The 19137-nt window shown below is 31.4% G+C and overlaps 1 protein-coding gene and 1 long non-coding RNA gene across 3 annotated transcripts; one reads left to right on the top strand and one right to left on the bottom strand.

The window, feature by feature from the left end:
* Positions 1-10589: 10589 nt before the first annotated feature.
* On the bottom strand, positions 10590-12785 carry LOC108830786 (uncharacterized). 2 transcript variants are annotated; one of them, XR_001946233.2, is made up of 7 exons: positions 12628-12785; positions 12420-12547; positions 11822-12003; positions 11553-11748; positions 11253-11473; positions 11075-11147; positions 10590-10997 (listed from the first exon to the last, which is right to left on the bottom strand). It is a non-coding gene; the product is annotated as an uncharacterized LOC108830786 (long non-coding RNA). The 2 variants fall into 2 exon arrangements; XR_001946234.2 differs by having other exon boundaries at positions 12420-12539; positions 12628-12783.
* Positions 12786-17619: 4834 nt separating this feature from the next.
* On the top strand, positions 17620-18637 carry LOC108821422 (uncharacterized). Its single transcript, XM_018594462.2, has 2 exons — positions 17620-18034; positions 18120-18637. Exons 1-2 carry the CDS (start codon positions 17883-17885, stop codon positions 18289-18291), a joined length of 324 nt encoding a protein of 107 aa, XP_018449964.2. The 5' UTR covers positions 17620-17882; the 3' UTR covers positions 18292-18637.
* Positions 18638-19137: the final 500 nt, after the last annotated feature.

Here is a 19137-nt window from a genome sequence, read left to right as displayed (position 1 = left end):
TTTAATTTTTTCTAGGGTCTTAATGTTCCAGACGTTTGGGAGCCATTGGATATTCTCCTCCTCCACTTATGGCAGATCATTTGGATTCTCATCTACTTTGGAAAGATAGCCCGATCTTGTGGTGTATTCTCCTGTGGAGTTCTTCAGCCACACTAAGGTATCGGTTGATCTTGTTTTTGTCGGTTTCAGCTTTAGAATCTGCTCTTTATGAAACGGGAGAATTGACTCGATTTTTGGTATGTCCCAATCACAGGAGTCAGGTAGGAAGAGATCGGAGACTTTGAGATGTTGATGGGCTTCTGGCGCTGGTCCTATGGGTCTCAGTTGGTCACAGTGGGAGAGCCAAGGTTCAGACCAGACGCTTATAGCTTCTCCCGAACCCACCATCCAACCCAATTGAGAGAACAGTAAGTCTCTTCCTATCAGTACACTCCTCCATCCATGTGATGCTGTTGAAGAAGGTTTTACCTTTTGGAAGGATTCTGACTTGCAGTATTTGCCTAGGAGAACCCGAGCTAGCAAGCATGTGGGGTTCTTGACAATACGCCAGCCTACCTTTGCCAAGAGAGCATCATTGAATACGGTAATCTCTTTGAACCCCAACCCTCCTTTGCTCTTTGGTTTTGACATTTTGTCCCAAGAAATCCATGAGATTTTTCTTTTGCCCGGTTCTGAATCCCACCAGAATCTAGTTAGGCTTGACTTGATGTTGGAGCTTAATGATTGTGGGATTTTGAAGCAGGACATCGTGTGAGAGGCCATTGGAGCTAACACACTCTTTGTCATAATCATCTTCCCTGCAGGAGAAAGGAATTTAGTGGACCAGCTAACCGCTCTTTGTTGGATACGGTCGACCACCGAGGCAAAAAAGATCCTTCTTCTTCCTGCCGAAGTGCTCTGGAAGTCCCAGGTACTTCCCCACTCCTCCCTCCTTTTCAATGCCCGTAATAGATTTCATAAGAGTGCGCACATCTTGACTTGTTTTTCTTGAGAAGAAGATAGAGGATTTTTGGTTGTTTATCAATTGCCCCGAGACTGCTTCATAAGTTTTGAGAAGCGCTTTCAGGTTAACAGCATTCTTCCTATTTGCCTTGCAGAAAAACATTGTATCGTCTGCAAACAAAAGGTGATTGAGGCTATGAGATTTGGAAGCAATGGAGATCCCCTTCATTAGTCCTTTAGACTGTGCATCCATGCAGAGACCAGTCAGGACCTCTGAGCACAGGATAAAAAGGTACGGCGACAGGGGGTCTCCCTGTCGTATCCCTCTCCCTGGTTTAACATACCCTCTGGTAGCTCCATTAATGATAAAAGTGTACGACACAGTAGTTACGCATTGCATGATCCAGTTGAGAAACGTAGATTGAAAGTTCATTTTCTCTAGGACCAATCTTATAAACTCCCATTCTAACATGTCGTAGGCCTTACTCATGTCTGTCTTGATGGCCATTGAGAAGTGCTTATGTGCTTTAGAGCTTTTTAGATAGTGTAGGACCTCATGTGTGATAAGAACATTGTCTGAGATTGCTCTTTTTGGTACAAATGCAGACTGAGTCTCGGAGATGGATGCTTGGAGGATTGGTTGGAGTCGTTTGGACAGCAGCTTGGATATTGTCTTGTAATAGACATTACAGCGCTATAGGACGGTAGTCAGCTGTTCTTTTTGCTCCAATGTTTTTTGGGATCAGTCTAACATGCATCTCATTTACAGTTCTCGGCATGCAGCCGGAGTTGAAGAAGTCTTGGACCTCTCGAATGATATCCTGCCCCACCACACTCCAGTTTGTTTGGAAGAAGCATGCAGAGAATCCATCTGGGCCAGGGGCCTTCTCTGGATGGATTGAGAAGAGGGCTTCTTTGATTTCCTCAGGTGAGGGTATCTTTGTGAGTTTGTCGTTTTGCTCCTCTGTAATTCTCGGGGTTATTGATTTTGAAATTGTTTCTTTCATGAGGGAGTGATCGTAATTATTGGGAGTGAATAGTTTCTGGAAGTAGTCCACGATCGTAGAGGTGATCTTCTCCTCTTTGTACACAGTGGTACCATCTTCCTTTTCCAACGCAGCAAATTTATTAATGGCTTTTCTCTTTTTTGTAGAGGCGTGGAAAAACCCCGTGTTTCTGTCTCCTAGGTGGAGCCATAGTTGCCTACTACGTTGCTTCCAGTAGTTCTCTTCGAACTTGTAGGCATCCAGCAGCTCTTTCTTCATCTGTTCTAGGAGTTCAATGTTTGGGTGCTGAGAGGTGTTCTGTTGCTCAATTCCCTTTCTGAGTTGTTCGACCCGAGCGTTGTTGGTCTCCCGTTGCTTCTTTGACCAGGTGATAATTGCCGTTCTGCAGCTGTCTATTTTTTGCTTTACTTTTAGTTGGGGATTGATGTTCCATGTCTCTTTAACCATTTTTGCCACCTCTGGATTTTTACTGAGTCTCCGATCATATCTGAAAATTCCACGCTTTTTCTTTCGCAGAGGCTCAAAATAGGTGATAATTGGTTTGTGGTCAGAGCTATCAAAGCGGAGGTACTCGCATCTTCCTGACGGGTAATCTTCTGCCCAAGCACTATTTGATAGCGCTCTATCTAGCCTACATTTAACATCATGGCTCCATCTTTTACCTTTCCAAGAAAGGCATTCCCCAGAGTGTTGTAAGTCGTAGAGGTCCCCTTCGGAGAGGAAGGTTCTAAAGTCGGAGAAGGATGCTTCTGGGCGCTCTGGACCACCCTCTTTCTCTGAGTTCCCTGTGATATCGTTAAAGTCACCAGTAACCAGCCAGGGAGCGTCTCTGATAAGAGCCAGAGAGGTAAGGAAATCCCATGTTTGCTTTCTTTTTCTTTTGTCGGTGTCCCCATAGACAAACGTAAGGTAAGAAAAATTTCCTTCATAGCTGATTCTAGTGTCAAAATAATTTTTACAGGAAGATATGATCTCTAAGCCTACCCAATCCTTCCAGAGGATTGCTAGTCCTCCTCCTGCGACTCCTTGTGGTTGGACCGTTCTCAGGTTAGTGAAACCTAGTTCTTCTGTTTTCTTGGCCACCACGTCATGGGGGTTTTTTGTTTCTGAGAGAAAAATAATATCTGGGTCATATTGTTTGCAGATCTCTCGGAGACGTTGAACTGTCCAAGGGCCCCCAACTCCTTGGCAGTTCCAAGCCACGACTTTTAAGGAAGAGGAGAGGGAGGATTTTGAAAATCATGCCCTGTTCTTGACCTTATTGTTCTTTTCTTCGAAGTTTCTTTCCGTGGTGGCTTACTTGTGGTAGGAAGATCTTTCTGTACCTTTCTTACACGATCAGTTGCTTCAGGGTTCTCCTCACGAGGAGGGATGATTAAATCATTGTTCTCCTCATTACGAGGGATGTTTTTTGAGTTTCTTTCAGCTCTGTGATGGGAGGCTGAGCCTGCTTTAGCTGCTTTCTTTCTACGCATGCTCCCACTTATCATTGCCAGCGAGAGGGGAGTAGTCCTGCGCGCCAAAGCCTTGTTTTGTTTTCTTTTCGGGGCTGACTGCAGTGAGAGAGTTACAGCATTGTTCTCTTGTGGTGACACTCTAGCTCCCAATCTAGCGAAGGCAGATTGGGGGTCTCCCAGTGTTCCTAGGCGTTTCTTTGCTGATAAGCGTTCTGGAGTGACTTCTTTTGGGGTAAGCTCTTGATCTGCTCTATGTGATGCTAGGTTTGCTCTGACCATTCGCGATGCCACTTCATCTATTTCACCTAGCTCCTCAGATAGTCGAAGTCTTTCTTTTCTAGCCGCACTCTCAGTAGGGTCTGGGCAATTAACATATTGGGTCATGTAGTCTTTGACTTCAACTCTTGCTGCTTGTATTGCATCTGCAGGGAGGGTATCAAGAGGGCCTGGGCTCTCCTGAGATGCGCTTTTCTGAATGGTATGGCGCGAGGATTCAGAGAGTTCACCTGCCGCTGAAGAGGGAGGGTTTCTTTGTTCCACTTTTTCAACCCAAAGAGATCTATTTGACTGGGATTGTTGATGGTGATAACGGTAGCCTCTAGGGTCATATCTTCTGTACTCCCTTGAATGGTAAGAGTGAGAGCTCTCATCTCTTCTTATTGAGTCTCTCCTAGGCCAGTCTCTAGGGATGTTCTTCTCTGTGATGGTTCTCTTCGTTGAGGGAGGATTGTTAAAAATGTGGGAGTCTGAGCGCCTATCTTCTTTGCTATGGTGTCTTGCAGATTCGGTTTTGTAGCTTCCCCTTGAGTAATTTCTCGAATCGGAGTGGGGGGGTCCTGATGTCTCCTTGTCTGCGAGAGTTTATTGAGTTTGAGGGTTCTCTGACCGACGGGTGAGAGGAATCACGGTTTTGGTCCAAGGGTCTGATAGCGTTGTGACTTCTTGGTATCGCAGGAGTAGGCACTCTGTTTTCAGGACAGTCGTCTTTATCGTGACAGAGACTGAAGCAGGTGGTGCAATGGTTTTGTATCTTTTCGTACACAAGCGTCACTTCAAGTTCTCTACCATCGTCAAACTCCAGTGTAGTCTTCCTGATGAGGGGAAGGAGGCCATTAACATAGACTCTCATTTTTGCTGATGTACTGGTTATGTCTGCGACTTCAAAACTCCCTATGTCCTTAGCGATACATTCCAGTATCTGACTGGACCATAGATGGAGCGGGATCCCTTGGACCTGGATCCAGAAAGGGATCTGGTTTGGGAAAGTTTGTGATAGAGAAGGTTTCCAGCGTTGAAGGATAATCATCCAGTGCGCAAAGTGATACGGTTGGTTCTCTAGCACTTTAAAGAGGTCTTTTTCTGAAGCAAACTGGAATTGGAAGCATCCTTGGCCTAGATCTGCTCCTATTGGGCGAGATTCACACTTCCAGTGGTCAGAGAGGAAGGGTATTAGGGACCAGATTCGTTGAGCTTTAGGGTTTGTCATCCTGCCTACCAAAGTGAGAGCATGCTTTCTGATGAGTTCAGAGATGTCAAAAGCTGGAACCCTAACCCTAGCAGTGCGAGGGGGGATCCGCGGCTCAGCAGGAGCCTTTCCTTTTTCAGCTGAAGAGAGTCTTCTTTGCATGATGAACTTCGATGACTTTAGATGAGAGGAAAAAGACACTAGTTGAGGTTACTTGACAGGGTTCTTCTTGTTTAGCAAGAGAAAGTTTGAGAAGATGGTTCGGAGATTTTCTAGAGGGTGGGGGTCCCTTGATCTGGTCCTTCTTCCCAGTAGACTGTGGAGACGGCTTCCATGATGCACTTTCCGGGCGGTCCCTCCGACCACGGGTCGGGGGAAGAACCCGGAGGATTAAAACCAGAGTTGGTGTTTTAACCAGTGGATTTTGTCAAAAGAGTGAAACAATTTGAATTTTTATCGAAAAGCTACTCTCTTTTTTGCTAAAGTTGGTAAAAATCAGCCCTTGGCAGGGAGAGGAGGGCTATTAACCAACAAGTAACGACCTTCCTAGGAGAGAGTGCCTGGGAGAGAAATCGCAAGAGAGAGATACGCGTTGGCCATCTCTGCAAATGCTTTTTTTTTTAATACTCTAAACTGTTTTTTGAAGTATATCAAATGAAAATAAAATATAAAAAGTAAAATTAAGTATTTTCTAAAAAAATTTAAACAGAAAATATATACATATCAAAACTATTATTTTATATTTTAAAAAATTATAAAATATTAACTTCAGTTTTTATATTTTTATTTTTATAGAAAATATATTATTATATAATAAAATTAATTTATCTATTAACCTGCGGTCAACCCGATGATCAAGTGATCTGGTAAGTCGTCCAGTTCATTGTCCGGGTTGGTTTTCAAAACATTGGTTTTACATAGATTTATGTGTTTAAATTGAGTAAAAACTAAAAAGAGATAACTTGTAAAAATAAAAATGGGTATGATTTCGCTTTGGTTAACTTAATGGTTTGGTAGGACACAGTCATTTGATTTCAAATTGGCTAACATTTATTTAAGATGTTTTGTGTCTTTTTGAATATAATAAACTGAATTTATATCAAATTCAAATTGTGCGTGTTCGTAAAGCTAAATAGTTAGTAACTTTCAAATCGAAAATTTGCACGTTTTCGGAAACAATTTATTTATAGAGTAATGCAAAGTTCTCTTATGAAGTTTTAATGGAAACAATAATATACAGTTAATGTGAGTTTCTACAGATATATTATATCAGACATAAATATATATAGGGTCATTGACTGTCTCTCTGCGACTTATAGTTCATAGTAAAAGCCCCACATAAAAACTGGGGAGTCCATTTTTACACATCATAATCTGTATTATACTTTTTCTGTATTCACAAACAGATAATTACCAACCGAATTAATACAACGTTATTTAAATGCATACAAATTAAGTTTTTGTTCTTTCACCTACAGTTGGAAACAGTTTTTAATATAAATTATATTTATGTGTAGGAATATTGTAGTTATACCATATCCATATAACAAGATCACTATTCAAATAACATAAACTTCATACAAAAACTTTACCCAAATGTAAAGTTATGTAAAAATTTAATAATTAAAAATATATAAATGCATAATACTTATTTTTAATTATTCTTACTCAGCGTAAGGCGCAGATCATTACCTAATTTTTTCATTATATTTTTAAGAAACCTAAAATGAAGCTGGCAGTTTATTTGCCATTACATATTTTTTTGATTGGTAGAAAGGAAATCTTCTTAGCTTATCAATCAAAGATTTGTATGAATAACATTCTTCTAAGACAAGACAATTAAGCGAAATAAAATTAGTAATCTTCTTGACAAATGGTATAAGTTTAAGTAAGGAAAAATGATTATTACTATCTATATTATTAAAATTAAAGTACACATTAAGATTGTTTGGAAACTTAAATAATATTATTAATAAAATTTGTTTGGAAACATGAATAGTAGTAGAAATTAATACTTACCTATTTTAAGTGATTTTTAAATATTTTCATTATATTTGTAATTAATTATAACCACTTCATATAATATATTTACTAAATAAATTCACATCATTTATTACAGTACTAAAAAACAAAACTTAATTGTTTTCAATATTTTTTTTATTTTTACATTCATTTTCTCACTTTTTAACTATTTCATTAATTATACTTACCATAATATTTCGATAGTATTTATTTACATATTAACTATAATAATTTTACATATTTGAATGAAATTACTCTATATGTGACAAAAATTCAAAATGGTTAGCAAATTTTTTATTTGTTTATATAATCAGTTAAACATAGACATTCGGGTACATGTTCACCTACGAGTTATTTTTTTCAGATATCAAGTTTTTTGAGTTTTGAAACTAGGCTTCATTCGGGTATTATAAATTTTCATATGGGGTTTCAAATTGGGTCTTACCAAGTCACGATGAATTCAATTTTGATATATACAAATATCCAAAAACTAATGTATTTGAGGCCGGTTCAGATATTTCTAGCAAAAGTAATAATATTAACCGATTCAGTTCAGGTATTTTGAATTCAAACTAAACTTAACCAAAAAATAACCAAAATAACCATATTATCTTTTTGATTTGGGTTCGGTTCTAATGTATAAAAACTTAAACATATTCAAATAATTATTCAATTAACTATATTATGACACATATAAAATGTATAATACTAATTATGAAAAACAAAATATCAATTTCTGTCAAATTAAGGGAAACTAGAGATTGACCCGCTCATCCGAGCGGGTGTTTATTTTCTTTTATAAGTAAATATTTTTTATAATTAACGATATATATTAACATTCACCATATAATTAATTATATATTATTATATTTCCCAAAAATATGATGTGAATGCGATAATTTAATATTTTTTTTCAAATTGTCATTTGTATCACATTTTATTATAATTATACTTATTTCATTAATTTGAGCTCGAGTTTTAAATTATTTTTAATATTATTTGTATGGGTAATTTATATGTTAATAAATCTGGTACTTTCATGTATAATTAAATTTTAAATTATTAGCAAACACATAATGAATTAATTGTGTACAATTTTTATTTTATTTTCATATTTAAAAATCATGTATACTAACAATCATGTACACTAATAGATTAGGTTACAATAGGATTAGTTATTTTGGTTTATAAAATGAAAATTTTGGTCTTAAATAAATATGTAAACCAACTCAATAATTCGTGTTTAGATATAGTTATATGACTAACTATATATTGGGATATTTTGTAAACTTTATTTTTAGGAATATTAGCATATACGTATTTGAATTAGTTAATATACATTCCTTTTAGATTAAATCATCATAATAAACAGAATATTCTTATTTCTAAGCTAAGCCAAACATGATTTGCAAAATTGGCCAGTTTGATTTTATTGCTGAGAAATAGTTAGTTGATAGCTTAACTAGGGCTGGGCAAAAAATCCGAACCCGAAAAATCGAACCGAACCCGATCCGAAAAAGTAGCACCAAACCCGAACCGAAATTGATTAAATATCCGAACGGGTTTAAAATTTCGGTATTTAAAGAACCGAAACCGAACCCGATCCGAACTGAAATATTTTGGGTACCCGAATGTATCCGAAATAAATTTATATACTTAAATATATACATTATTTTATATATAATGTATATTAAAAATATATAAGATACCTTTAAGTTTTCCAAAATACTCGGAAAATATATGCAAATAGTCAAAAGTAAATTTTTAAAATAGCTAAAGTATACTGAAAACACCAAAATAGTTAAATATCTATTGATTCTTTATCCAAATATTCAAAGAAAACTAATTTATATGTTAAATTAAGGTATTTTGACATATATGTTATGAAAATTTATATGTAATATATTATCTTTCTTATAGATTTTGAAAATTTAAAGTATATAATGAATTTTAAAAATTTAAAAACATTTTAAATGGGTTATCCGAACCCGAACCGAACCCGCAAAGATCTGAACCGAACCCGAACCGAAATTTAGAAATATCCGAATGGGGATGAAATCTTTGACCCCGAAAACCTGAAATCCGAATGGACTGAACCGAAACCCGAACGGATACCCGAACGGCCAACCCTAAGCTTAACAGTTTTAATTCTTGATATTATCAGATGTATTGTTTTAATCTCGATTTTATGTTTTAAATTCAAGATTTTATATAAATTGGAAATGAATTTGGCAAAAACTGACTGGTTTGTTCTCGGGATATTTTAATGTAGTACATAATGTCTGGTTTGAAAGATTTTTAAAGGTACAAATTTTTTTACATATACTAGGGTAAACCCGCCCTACGGGCGGGCGGACGGACGGATGATTAAAATTGATAGTATAAATTTATTTTAAATTTTATCTTAATTTTAATTTAAATAAAATTAAGCTTCATAATTGTTTTACAGCAATTTTATCTATGTATTTTATTCTTCATTTTATAAATTATAGCTTTTCTAGTTACAATAAAATTTTCAAAATATAATTATTTTCTTTCTCTCAATATTTATTTTATTTTAACTATACCAATAAGTCAAATAGATTTTTGAATTTACAATTAGAGTAAGTAGAGTAAAATTATTTTCTCTTAGTTATATATTTGTTTCATGTGTTAAATTGTTTTTTACTCTCCACATTTTCTTTTAAAACTAATGATTTATGCAATATAACAAAATAAATTATGATTTTTACTGCCTTTAAAATCTATTATTTTTGCTGTTAGTAGAATAAAATATAAATGGATCCTAAAACTTATTTCAAACATATTACAAAATAAATTTTGAAGTAATATACTAACCTATAAAATATAATTCTTACAAAAAAAAATTATTATACATAATTAGATTATTGTATATTGATTATATTTTATTATTGAATAAAACTATTTCTTGTAAATTAATGTCCACTAATTTACAACGACCTTCAGAAAATTGTAACTTTTTAGAAAATTCCCAAGTTGAAATTTTTCTCTAACCAAATAACATAAAAAAAAAATCAGCTGCTTAAAACCCTTGTAGCCAAACCAGTTTTCCATGCATTAGCTATTGTGTTGTTGAAAAAAATTCATTTAATATTGAGAACAAAATAGAGATACAATGTGACCTAACATGTTATTGCAAAATGTGGCACGCTATAGTATCCGCTGTATCACCTCTTCATCACAGTTTCTCTATTCCTTTTGTTAAATCAATTTCAAGAAATTTAGAAAACCAACACAACAAACCTGGATATATTGTTGCATACTTTAACCTTCTCCATGAATGAAGAGATTTGTTACTAAATTCGTGTATAGCGTGAGATTTGGAGCAGTAAATAAGAGAAACTATAATAGAATAGAGAGTTGCAAGAATCATATTCACCAATGTTCCATTGATCTCTAGATTTAGGTGGTCATTTTATTTAACATAAAAGAACACTTACCCTTCCAACAACCTAAAACTGAATATTTAGTTTGATTTCACTTGTTCACTGTCTCTTGTTGATAGAACAATTCTACACAGCACATGACTGTTCATCCATTAGACTCCAGTCACTCCATACATTGATTTGCTACTCTTGGTTATGGTGTGTATTTATTGAGCTTTGCTTTGATGTTTAAGCATTCAAGAACATTGAGAGGAAAAAGAGATACTGTTAATTGCAGGGCCAAGCAAAAGAAATTAAAAACCAAACCAATAAACAACACCAACCACTTTACAATGTACCAAGAATGGGTGTGGATGGTTCCAACAACTAAATCCAGTACAATGATACTCTCACACTGTCTCTCTGACCTTGATACCAAGTGAAGACATTAACAATGTTACATTCATAGAAAAACTTAAAAAACAAAATAAAAAAATCTTATTATTTACCACTCTTATCGGCCTCGCCAGTGTATTAAGTCTACAAATGTTAATAATGCAACACTTGAGATAACATTTAGCAGAATGGAACAGGAACGGAATGCCTTATGGGGGAGAATATACAGAACGTAAAGTTTTAGCTCAGAGACCGTCACATTTTCAATTTCTGAACACCCCACACCTTTGTTGAGTCTTGATATGGACATATAAAACCAAGCCTTCAGATCAGATAAAATGAATTAACTTTGGTGTTCTTACGGTTTGAGAAGATGATGGTCAAAGGAATAAAACTAACCTTTTTATAGGTGTTGCATTAATGTCAGATCGTGGCTCACTGTTCGTTCAGTAAACTTCATCATTGATGGTAACTGCCATCGCAAGATAGTATCAGACGATTGCATTAACATGTGATGGTCCATTAGCACCATAATATCCAATTGTCCATTAGCACATAATAGAAAAGAAAATGCTACCATTTCAGCTAGATTCATATCCACCTTGACGCCATCCTTCTCGGCTGTGTATTTCCAATTCCTTTAGCTATCTCCCGGAGACAGTCTTCAATAAACAGTCTTAATCAGCTTTGCTAGACAGCCAGCAACTTGTATGATGTAAGCTTTGAGTTCAGGATCATTGGAACCATGCTTGTTGTCAAGATGACGTACAGCAGAGGATAACATCAACTGCTGACTCCCTAATATATAAAGAAACATAACTGTGAGTACACACAAAGCTATGTTCTAACAGAAAAGATGAGAGACAGAAGTAGATACCAGAGGTTTCCGTCAATTATGTAGCATCAGACAGAACTATCATAGAAGACTGTTTGGAGGAGTCCACTGGCGTCTAGAGGTAAAATAGCAAAGCATAGGATCCAAGCTCTGCCGCAGAGTTGTGCTTTCTTTAGCCATATCAAACATCCTCTGGAGAGATATTTGTGTCCAAACTTTGGGCATCGCAGTCTCTTCTCTGAAAGAATCAACAATCAAGTAAATTCGAAGGAAAACGGTGACAGAAAAGATTAGTGAATAGAGTTAGTTACTTAGACAATAGAGCCGGATCTTTTCTTGTACTTCTCGGTCTGATAATCATGTAGCTAGGACTATGACACCCGCTCACTGCTGTTACTCGGCCTTCACATCTGACCACTTCATTCACCCAGTAATAGTTTTGCTCTTTTCTGTCTTCATTGCTCTGAAGGATCATGTCTTGCATCATGGTTGCCTGAAATCCAGTAACAATGATACGTATTAGGAATTCAATATAATGGCAATATAAGAGGTTCAAGTACAACGGAAAATAACATATCAGTGCCAATATTAAGGATACGGTCTGTCAGAATAACATCTCCCAACAATCAGGATCAAAAATACCCTAAAAATACTTAAAGATGAAAAACAAACACTCATAAAAATGAATAAATTTGAGTTTCAGAACCACTTATAGATGAAAAAACAAACATCTGTATAAAAAAAAAAACAGATTCGATAATACTACTTAACGCTAAATCAATCTCAATGATATATAACAGCCTCAGATTAAAAAAGAAAAAAACAAACAGACGTAAAAAAAGATAAAATCTAGGATCGATACTACTCCACAATCATTATACAAAAGAGTGAAAATCAGATCCCACTCACATTAACATCAACTATGAGTATATCAACCCACATAAACTCTCCACGGTGGAGACTCCACCACGCTTGATATTCCTCGCCTCCCAGTACCTCAGCAACCGAGCCTCCACAACCGATGAACACCTACCGGACTTCAAATCGGAAAAACCATATAGTTGGCCATTGACAAAGATTAGTAGAAAAATCGCGACTCCATATGAGAAATACAAACCTATATTTATAAAAGAGGAATGGAGATTTCGACGACAGAACGACGCATTGAAGCGCCATTAGTGGAGATCATAAATCGATCGGTTAGAAGAGAATAGAAGAAGATCGATAGTCGTCATAGCCGTCAAACTCAAAGAAACGTAGATGGAATTAAGGCCGTATCAGAAAAAAATAAGTAAAACCCATAACTATTGGATAATTGCACACCAACGAAAGCCCAATAAGATAATTAACTTAAATGATGCGCAGTGTTTAGCACGGGGGACAGGTGTCGGCTCGCCAGCTTCTGAATTGTTGTGCTGGATGCTGAGGTGGCTTCACCAGGAGAGAGTAAACCATACTTTATATAAATAGACTAGGGGTAAACCCGTCCTACGGGCGGGAACACAAATATATAAATAATTTAAATATATTTAAAATGTTTAATTTATTTTTAGAATAAAATAATTAAATTTTATATTTTTAAAGTCAAATTTGTCTATTATTTTACAAATCAAATCAAATTAAAAATCAAAAATATATTATGTTTTTAAATTTTGTTCTAATTTAGTTTCTAACAACATGTCACTTCGGTTATTTTAATAAAGAAAAGTCTAATTAATATTGTAGCCATAATATAAATCTAATGTTAAATTTCAAATTTATCTATTAGATTTTTGTTTTTTCTTGTTAAATCTCATATATTAAATTTTCAATAAGTTAATATAAACATAAATCTAAATTTGAAGATAATTTTAACATTTTTTGTTTATATTTTTTGTAGTTTTGTATTGATTTTAATTTTACATACATGAATATTTGAATTTTTTAAACTTAATTTTTTTTTCTAAATTGTTTTTTTCTGGTCAATTAAAATTTTATGTGGAATTTAAAACAGTTGTGTTATATATCAAGTTAATTATCTGATGAAGAATTTTGTCTTTAACCTATTTTATATTCATTTTCTTTGAGAGAAATATTTTTTCTGATATTTTTATATTTAAAAATATCAAATTAAGATGTTAATTTAGTATATTTTTAATGATATTTGTAAATTCTATATGAATACGTCAAACGAACAACAGTCTCAATGTTGAAATCATATCTACTTTCAATTTATATTTTATTTTTATTTGAATTTTTTTTATTTTTTAAGATTAATATTTTTTAATTAATTTACGGTTATCTTTCAAACATTTAGGTTATATAGTAAACAATATGTTGACATTAAATGATTTATGGAGTTAACTTATATATAGTATATGCTATTTGTGGATATTTCAATAGCATATAACATAAACTTTAAAAATTTAATTAACTTGTATATAATATATTTTATTTGTTATTTTCAGTATCATATAACTTAAACTTTAAAATCACGTATTTTGAATTTACATATTTATAAGACTTCCAAGTTTTATTTAATAATTATCCTTATTGGTTATATTTATGTTAAAATAATATGTGAACATTCTCAATTATTTATAACATCAACTTATATATAATATATGTTATTTGTGAATATTGTCAATTGCATATAACCTAAAAATTGAAACCACATAATTTAAATCAATATAGTTATAATTGTTTTAAAGTATTGCATTTTTTTATTTTTATGTTAAATTTCAAAAATATTATAAATGTTAAGTTAATTTGTATAATTTTTTATATTTGTTAACCTACCTTATCAGATATTGATTTCTATTTTATTGTTTCAAAGTCTTTCATATTTATTTAAAAATTATATTTATTAGTAATTTTTATGTCAATTTACAAAAAATATTTTAACATAAGTAACTTATACATAATGTTTTTATTTTTTTAAGTTTAACTTTTTATATGATTTATATTTTATTTTTAAATGAATTGTTTTTGGTAATATTGACATTGATTAGAAACAAAAGATTGAGAAAATGATTGTCTTATTTTTGGTGATTAAAACTAATACGTGGACATTTTCAGTAATTTATGACATCAACTTATATATATTATTTATTATTTTGAATATTTTCAATAGCATATAATACAAATATTTAAATTACCTGTTTTAAAATTTTATCGATATAATTATTGGAAAGTTTTGCATTTTTTTAATTTTTGAAAATTTATTATATATTCATGTAACTTTTACTTTTTTAGCTTTCTTTATTTGATATTGATTTCTATTTAATTTTGAAACAGACAAATTTTTGGAATATTAACACCTTTTAAACTAAAATTTGACCGAGTCAACAAAGAAAACTGTGACTTCAATTATATTATTGAATATTTTCAATAGCATATAACCTAAACTTAAAAATTCATGCGTTCTAAATTTAAAATAAAATAATGATTTCTCATATTATGGTTAGTTTTTTTTTTAATCATATGTGTCTTTAATCATATTATTGAATATTTTCAATAGCATATAACCTAAATTTTAAAATCATGCGTTTTAAATATATATAGTTCTAATTGTTTAAATATCTTGAATTTTAAGCTATTTATTATATTTGTAAGATATCTTATGTTAATTTCGAAAATATATTATATATTAGGTTAAATTATCTATAATTCTTTGAATTTTGTAAGTTTACCATATTTAATTGATTTCAGCACATAAATATGTTAATAGTACATATGAATTGAAAGTACATATTTCTATTTCTTAAGTTTACCACTTATTATTTAGTTTTTCTTATATTTTATATTGATTTTCAAATGTTTATTATCTAACTATTCTTATATTTTATATTGATTTATTCTATTTTTATTGTTTTATATCAAATTGTAATATTAAATATATTTTAATGTAATATTTACTTATTATTTATTATATTTGGCATTTTTCAGATAGATAATTAATAGTAAGCTAGATGTTTGATAATTACTTTTATATTGTATTTTTATTTATTCTAATAGTACGCTAGATGTTTAATGTAATGTTTTATTTCTTATATTATATATTTACTTATTTTTATTATATTGTATATTTATTTATTCAAATTTTCTTGCTTTTATATTAAATAATAATATTACAGTAGATTTTTAGTGTAATATTTGTATTTCTTCTATTGCGTTTTTACTTATTATTATTTTTAATTGTATATTTTCTTACTCTTATATTATGATAGATGTTAAATGCAATATTTATATTTTTATATTGTGTATTTACTGATTATTTATTTTATTATACATTTTTCGGATAGATGTTTAATTTAATTTTTCTGTTTCTCATATTGTATATTTACTCAGGGTTTATTTTTTCTATATTTTACATTTACTTATTATTTTATTTTTATAATATATATTTACTTATAAAAATATCTGGAATAATAAAAATATTAAAGTATACATTTTTCAGATGGATATTTAATGTAGTTTTTTATATTTCTTATATTGTATATTTAATTATTATTTATTGTTTCTTGTTCTGTATATTTACTTAATCTAGTTTCTTACTTTTATATCTAATGGTAATATTACGATAAATGTTTAATATAAGATTTCTGTTTTTTTATATTGTATATTTACTTATTATTTATTTCAATATACAATTTTCAGATAGATGTTAAATGTATTTTTTATTTCTTATATTGTATGTTTACTTTTTATGTTGTATATTTATTTATTTTAATATTATGATATACGTTTAATGTAATATTTATATTCTTATATTTTATATTTATTTATTATTTAATTTTATTATATTATATATTTATTTATTTTAATATTATGCTAGATGCTTAATGTAATATTTATATTTCACATATTGTATATTTACTTATTATTTATTTTACTATACATTTTTCAGATCGATGTGTAATTTAGGTTTTCTATTTCTTATATTGTGTATGGACTTATTGTTTATTTTTTCTTGCTTTTATATTATTTTTCAAATGTTAATTATCTAACTATTCTTATATTGTATATTTATTTATTCTAATTTTCTTGATGTTTATATCAAATTATAATATTACAATAGATTTTTACTGTAATATTTACTTATTATTTATTTTATTATACATTTTTAGATAGATACTCAATTTACTTTTTCTATTTCTTATATTATATATTTATCTGTTATTTTGTTTTTTCTATATTCTATTTTTATTAACTCTAATATTACGTTAGATATTTAATGCAATATTTATATTTCTTATAATGTATATTTATTTATTGCTTATTTTCTTATATTGTATATTTACTTATTTTAGTTTTTATATCAAATGGTAATACTAAGATATATTTTTGATGTAATATTTATATTTCTTATATTATATATTACTTATTATTTATTTTTTATATTGTGTATTTATTTTTTTCATATATCAAATGATAATATTAAAACAGATGTTTAATGTAATATTTTTATTTCTATTAATGTATGTTTACTTATTTTTATTAATTTTGTTTCTTATAGTTTATATTTATTTATTTTTTATTTTTTTCTTCTACCAAAAATAATAATACGATAGATGTTTAAAATATTTTTCTTTCTGATATTATATATTTACTTATTATTTATTTTACATATATTAGATAATAAATATGTCTGCAATGGAACAAGATAGACTAAGTGATTATCTATGGACATATATACATATGGCGACCCAAAATAGACTAAAGTAATAATTAGACTGAAACATTGTATTTTCAGACGCATGCTATTTCATACTCATGGTGACACATGAGTATGAAACATTGTGATGTTCCAAAAGAGAAGAGTATGAAACATTGTACTTTGTAGACGCATGCTACAACCTTCTCTTATCCAATTTTTCTTCATTCTAATCTTCTCTGCTTTGCTGTAATAAGTTGTTAATACTTTGCTTTTGAAAATAGTATAATAACATTCATATAAAAATCACTAAGAATCATGAAAGATGGTTCGGGAAACAATGGCACTTTCCTACGTGAAAGATGAGAAAAGAGAACCTCGTTACCACCAATGGCACTTTCCTACGTGACATACATTAAAACATAACTAACTTTAAATAAACTATCTCCCACCAGCCCCAAATTCATTCGACTCACGCCACACACCATTACACCCACCATGGCTTCTTAACTGTAACCATCAGTTTCAGATCATTAAGACAATATCCAAAACACAACAATGAAAGATCTGTCTTTTCTTCTTCCTTAAGAAACACTTTCTTACCTCGAGAATGTGAGGACGAGGTCCACGTAGCGGCTTGGCTCGACTTCCACACTAAATCAACATCAAACACTGATGTGAGACCATCACCTGACAACACTCCTTTCGGTGGAGGGTCGCCGAGAACATTGGAGGATATGATACTTCAGCTAGAGCTTGAAGAAGATATAGTTCAAAGAGCTAGGTTACGTGAATCTTACTACGGCTCTTTTGATAACTGCGACGACAATGATGATAACTTATATCAGCCCGTTAGGATGTCATGCGTTAACAGTTCCGATATTTTGAGGTGCGTCATACTAATCACTCATCATAGCCATGAACTCTAACAAATGATACATAATATAGTTATGTTTTATTTGCTTGCCGTTAAGGTCGGCGAGGAACGCTTTGAACCAGTACCCACGTTTCTCGCTGGATGGTAAGGATGCGATGTACCATTCGTCATTCCAGCGCCAGCTTGGCGCATGTACTGATGTGGTGAGACATGGTGGACGTAGATCAAAATGCGGGGAGAACAGGGATCGAGCAAGACAAAGCACCTAGCTCGGACTGTGGCTGGAGAGAGTTTAGTGTGGTCTGAGACAGGGTTGATTGCGAAGCTGATGGGTCTGGAGATGGTCCCTGTTCTGGTAAAGGGAAAAAGGGGAAAAGATAAGTTGGGCACTCTGCTCATGAGAGAGCGTCTAAAGAGGAGAGATCAGACATCGACATTAACGGTCTGAATGGTCAAACCTAAGAAGCTTCTTGCTCGTCCGGGAGGGTTTAAAGCGATGAGACAGCTCATAGCGGTTGGGATTTTTTATTTCGCTGGAATAATGGCTTTTATAGGGATTTGTTTGATGTAAAACTATACATTTTTCCTTTTTTTGTTTGATGTAATATTTACATTTTTTATATTGTATATTACTTTTTAATGTAGTATTTCCAATTTTTTAAATGGTTAACTTACTTATTTTTTTCGTATATTATATATTTACATATTTAAATGTATATTTATATATTTAATTATTACATTCTAAGGTATATGTTTAATGTAGTATTTCCATTTTTTTAATTGTGTATTTCCTTGTTATTTGTTTGATGTAAAACTATACAATTTTTTTGTTTAATGTAACATTTAAATTTTTATTTTGTATATTGCCTTTTTAATGTAGCATTTCCATTTTTTAAGTTGTGTATTTACTAATAGTTATTTTCTCATATATTATATATTTACATATTTAAATGTATATTTACTTATATTTAATTTTTACATTTTAAGATGGATGTTTAACGTAGTATTTCTATTTTTGAATTTTTATTTATTTATTATTATTTTGTATATTATATATCTAAAATTTTTAAGTTTACATTTACTTATATTTCGTATATTATATATTTATATATTAA

Source organism: Raphanus sativus, chromosome 4 (genome assembly GCF_000801105.2).
Source record: "Raphanus sativus cultivar WK10039 chromosome 4, ASM80110v3, whole genome shotgun sequence".
NCBI lineage: Eukaryota > Viridiplantae > Streptophyta > Magnoliopsida > Brassicales > Brassicaceae > Raphanus > Raphanus sativus.
The sequence above is the reverse complement of the archived record's forward strand: the minus strand, read 5'-3'. Positions and strand labels throughout refer to the sequence as shown.

Coding starts and splice junctions, on each gene's coding strand:
- LOC108821422 (XM_018594462.2), top strand. CDS start 17,883: ATGATACTTCAGCTAGAGCTTGAAGAAGATATAGTTCAAAGAGCTAGG. Junction 18,035..18,119: donor AACAGTTCCGATATTTTGAG/GTGCGTCATACT, acceptor CTTGCCGTTAAG/GTCGGCGAGGAACGCTTTGA.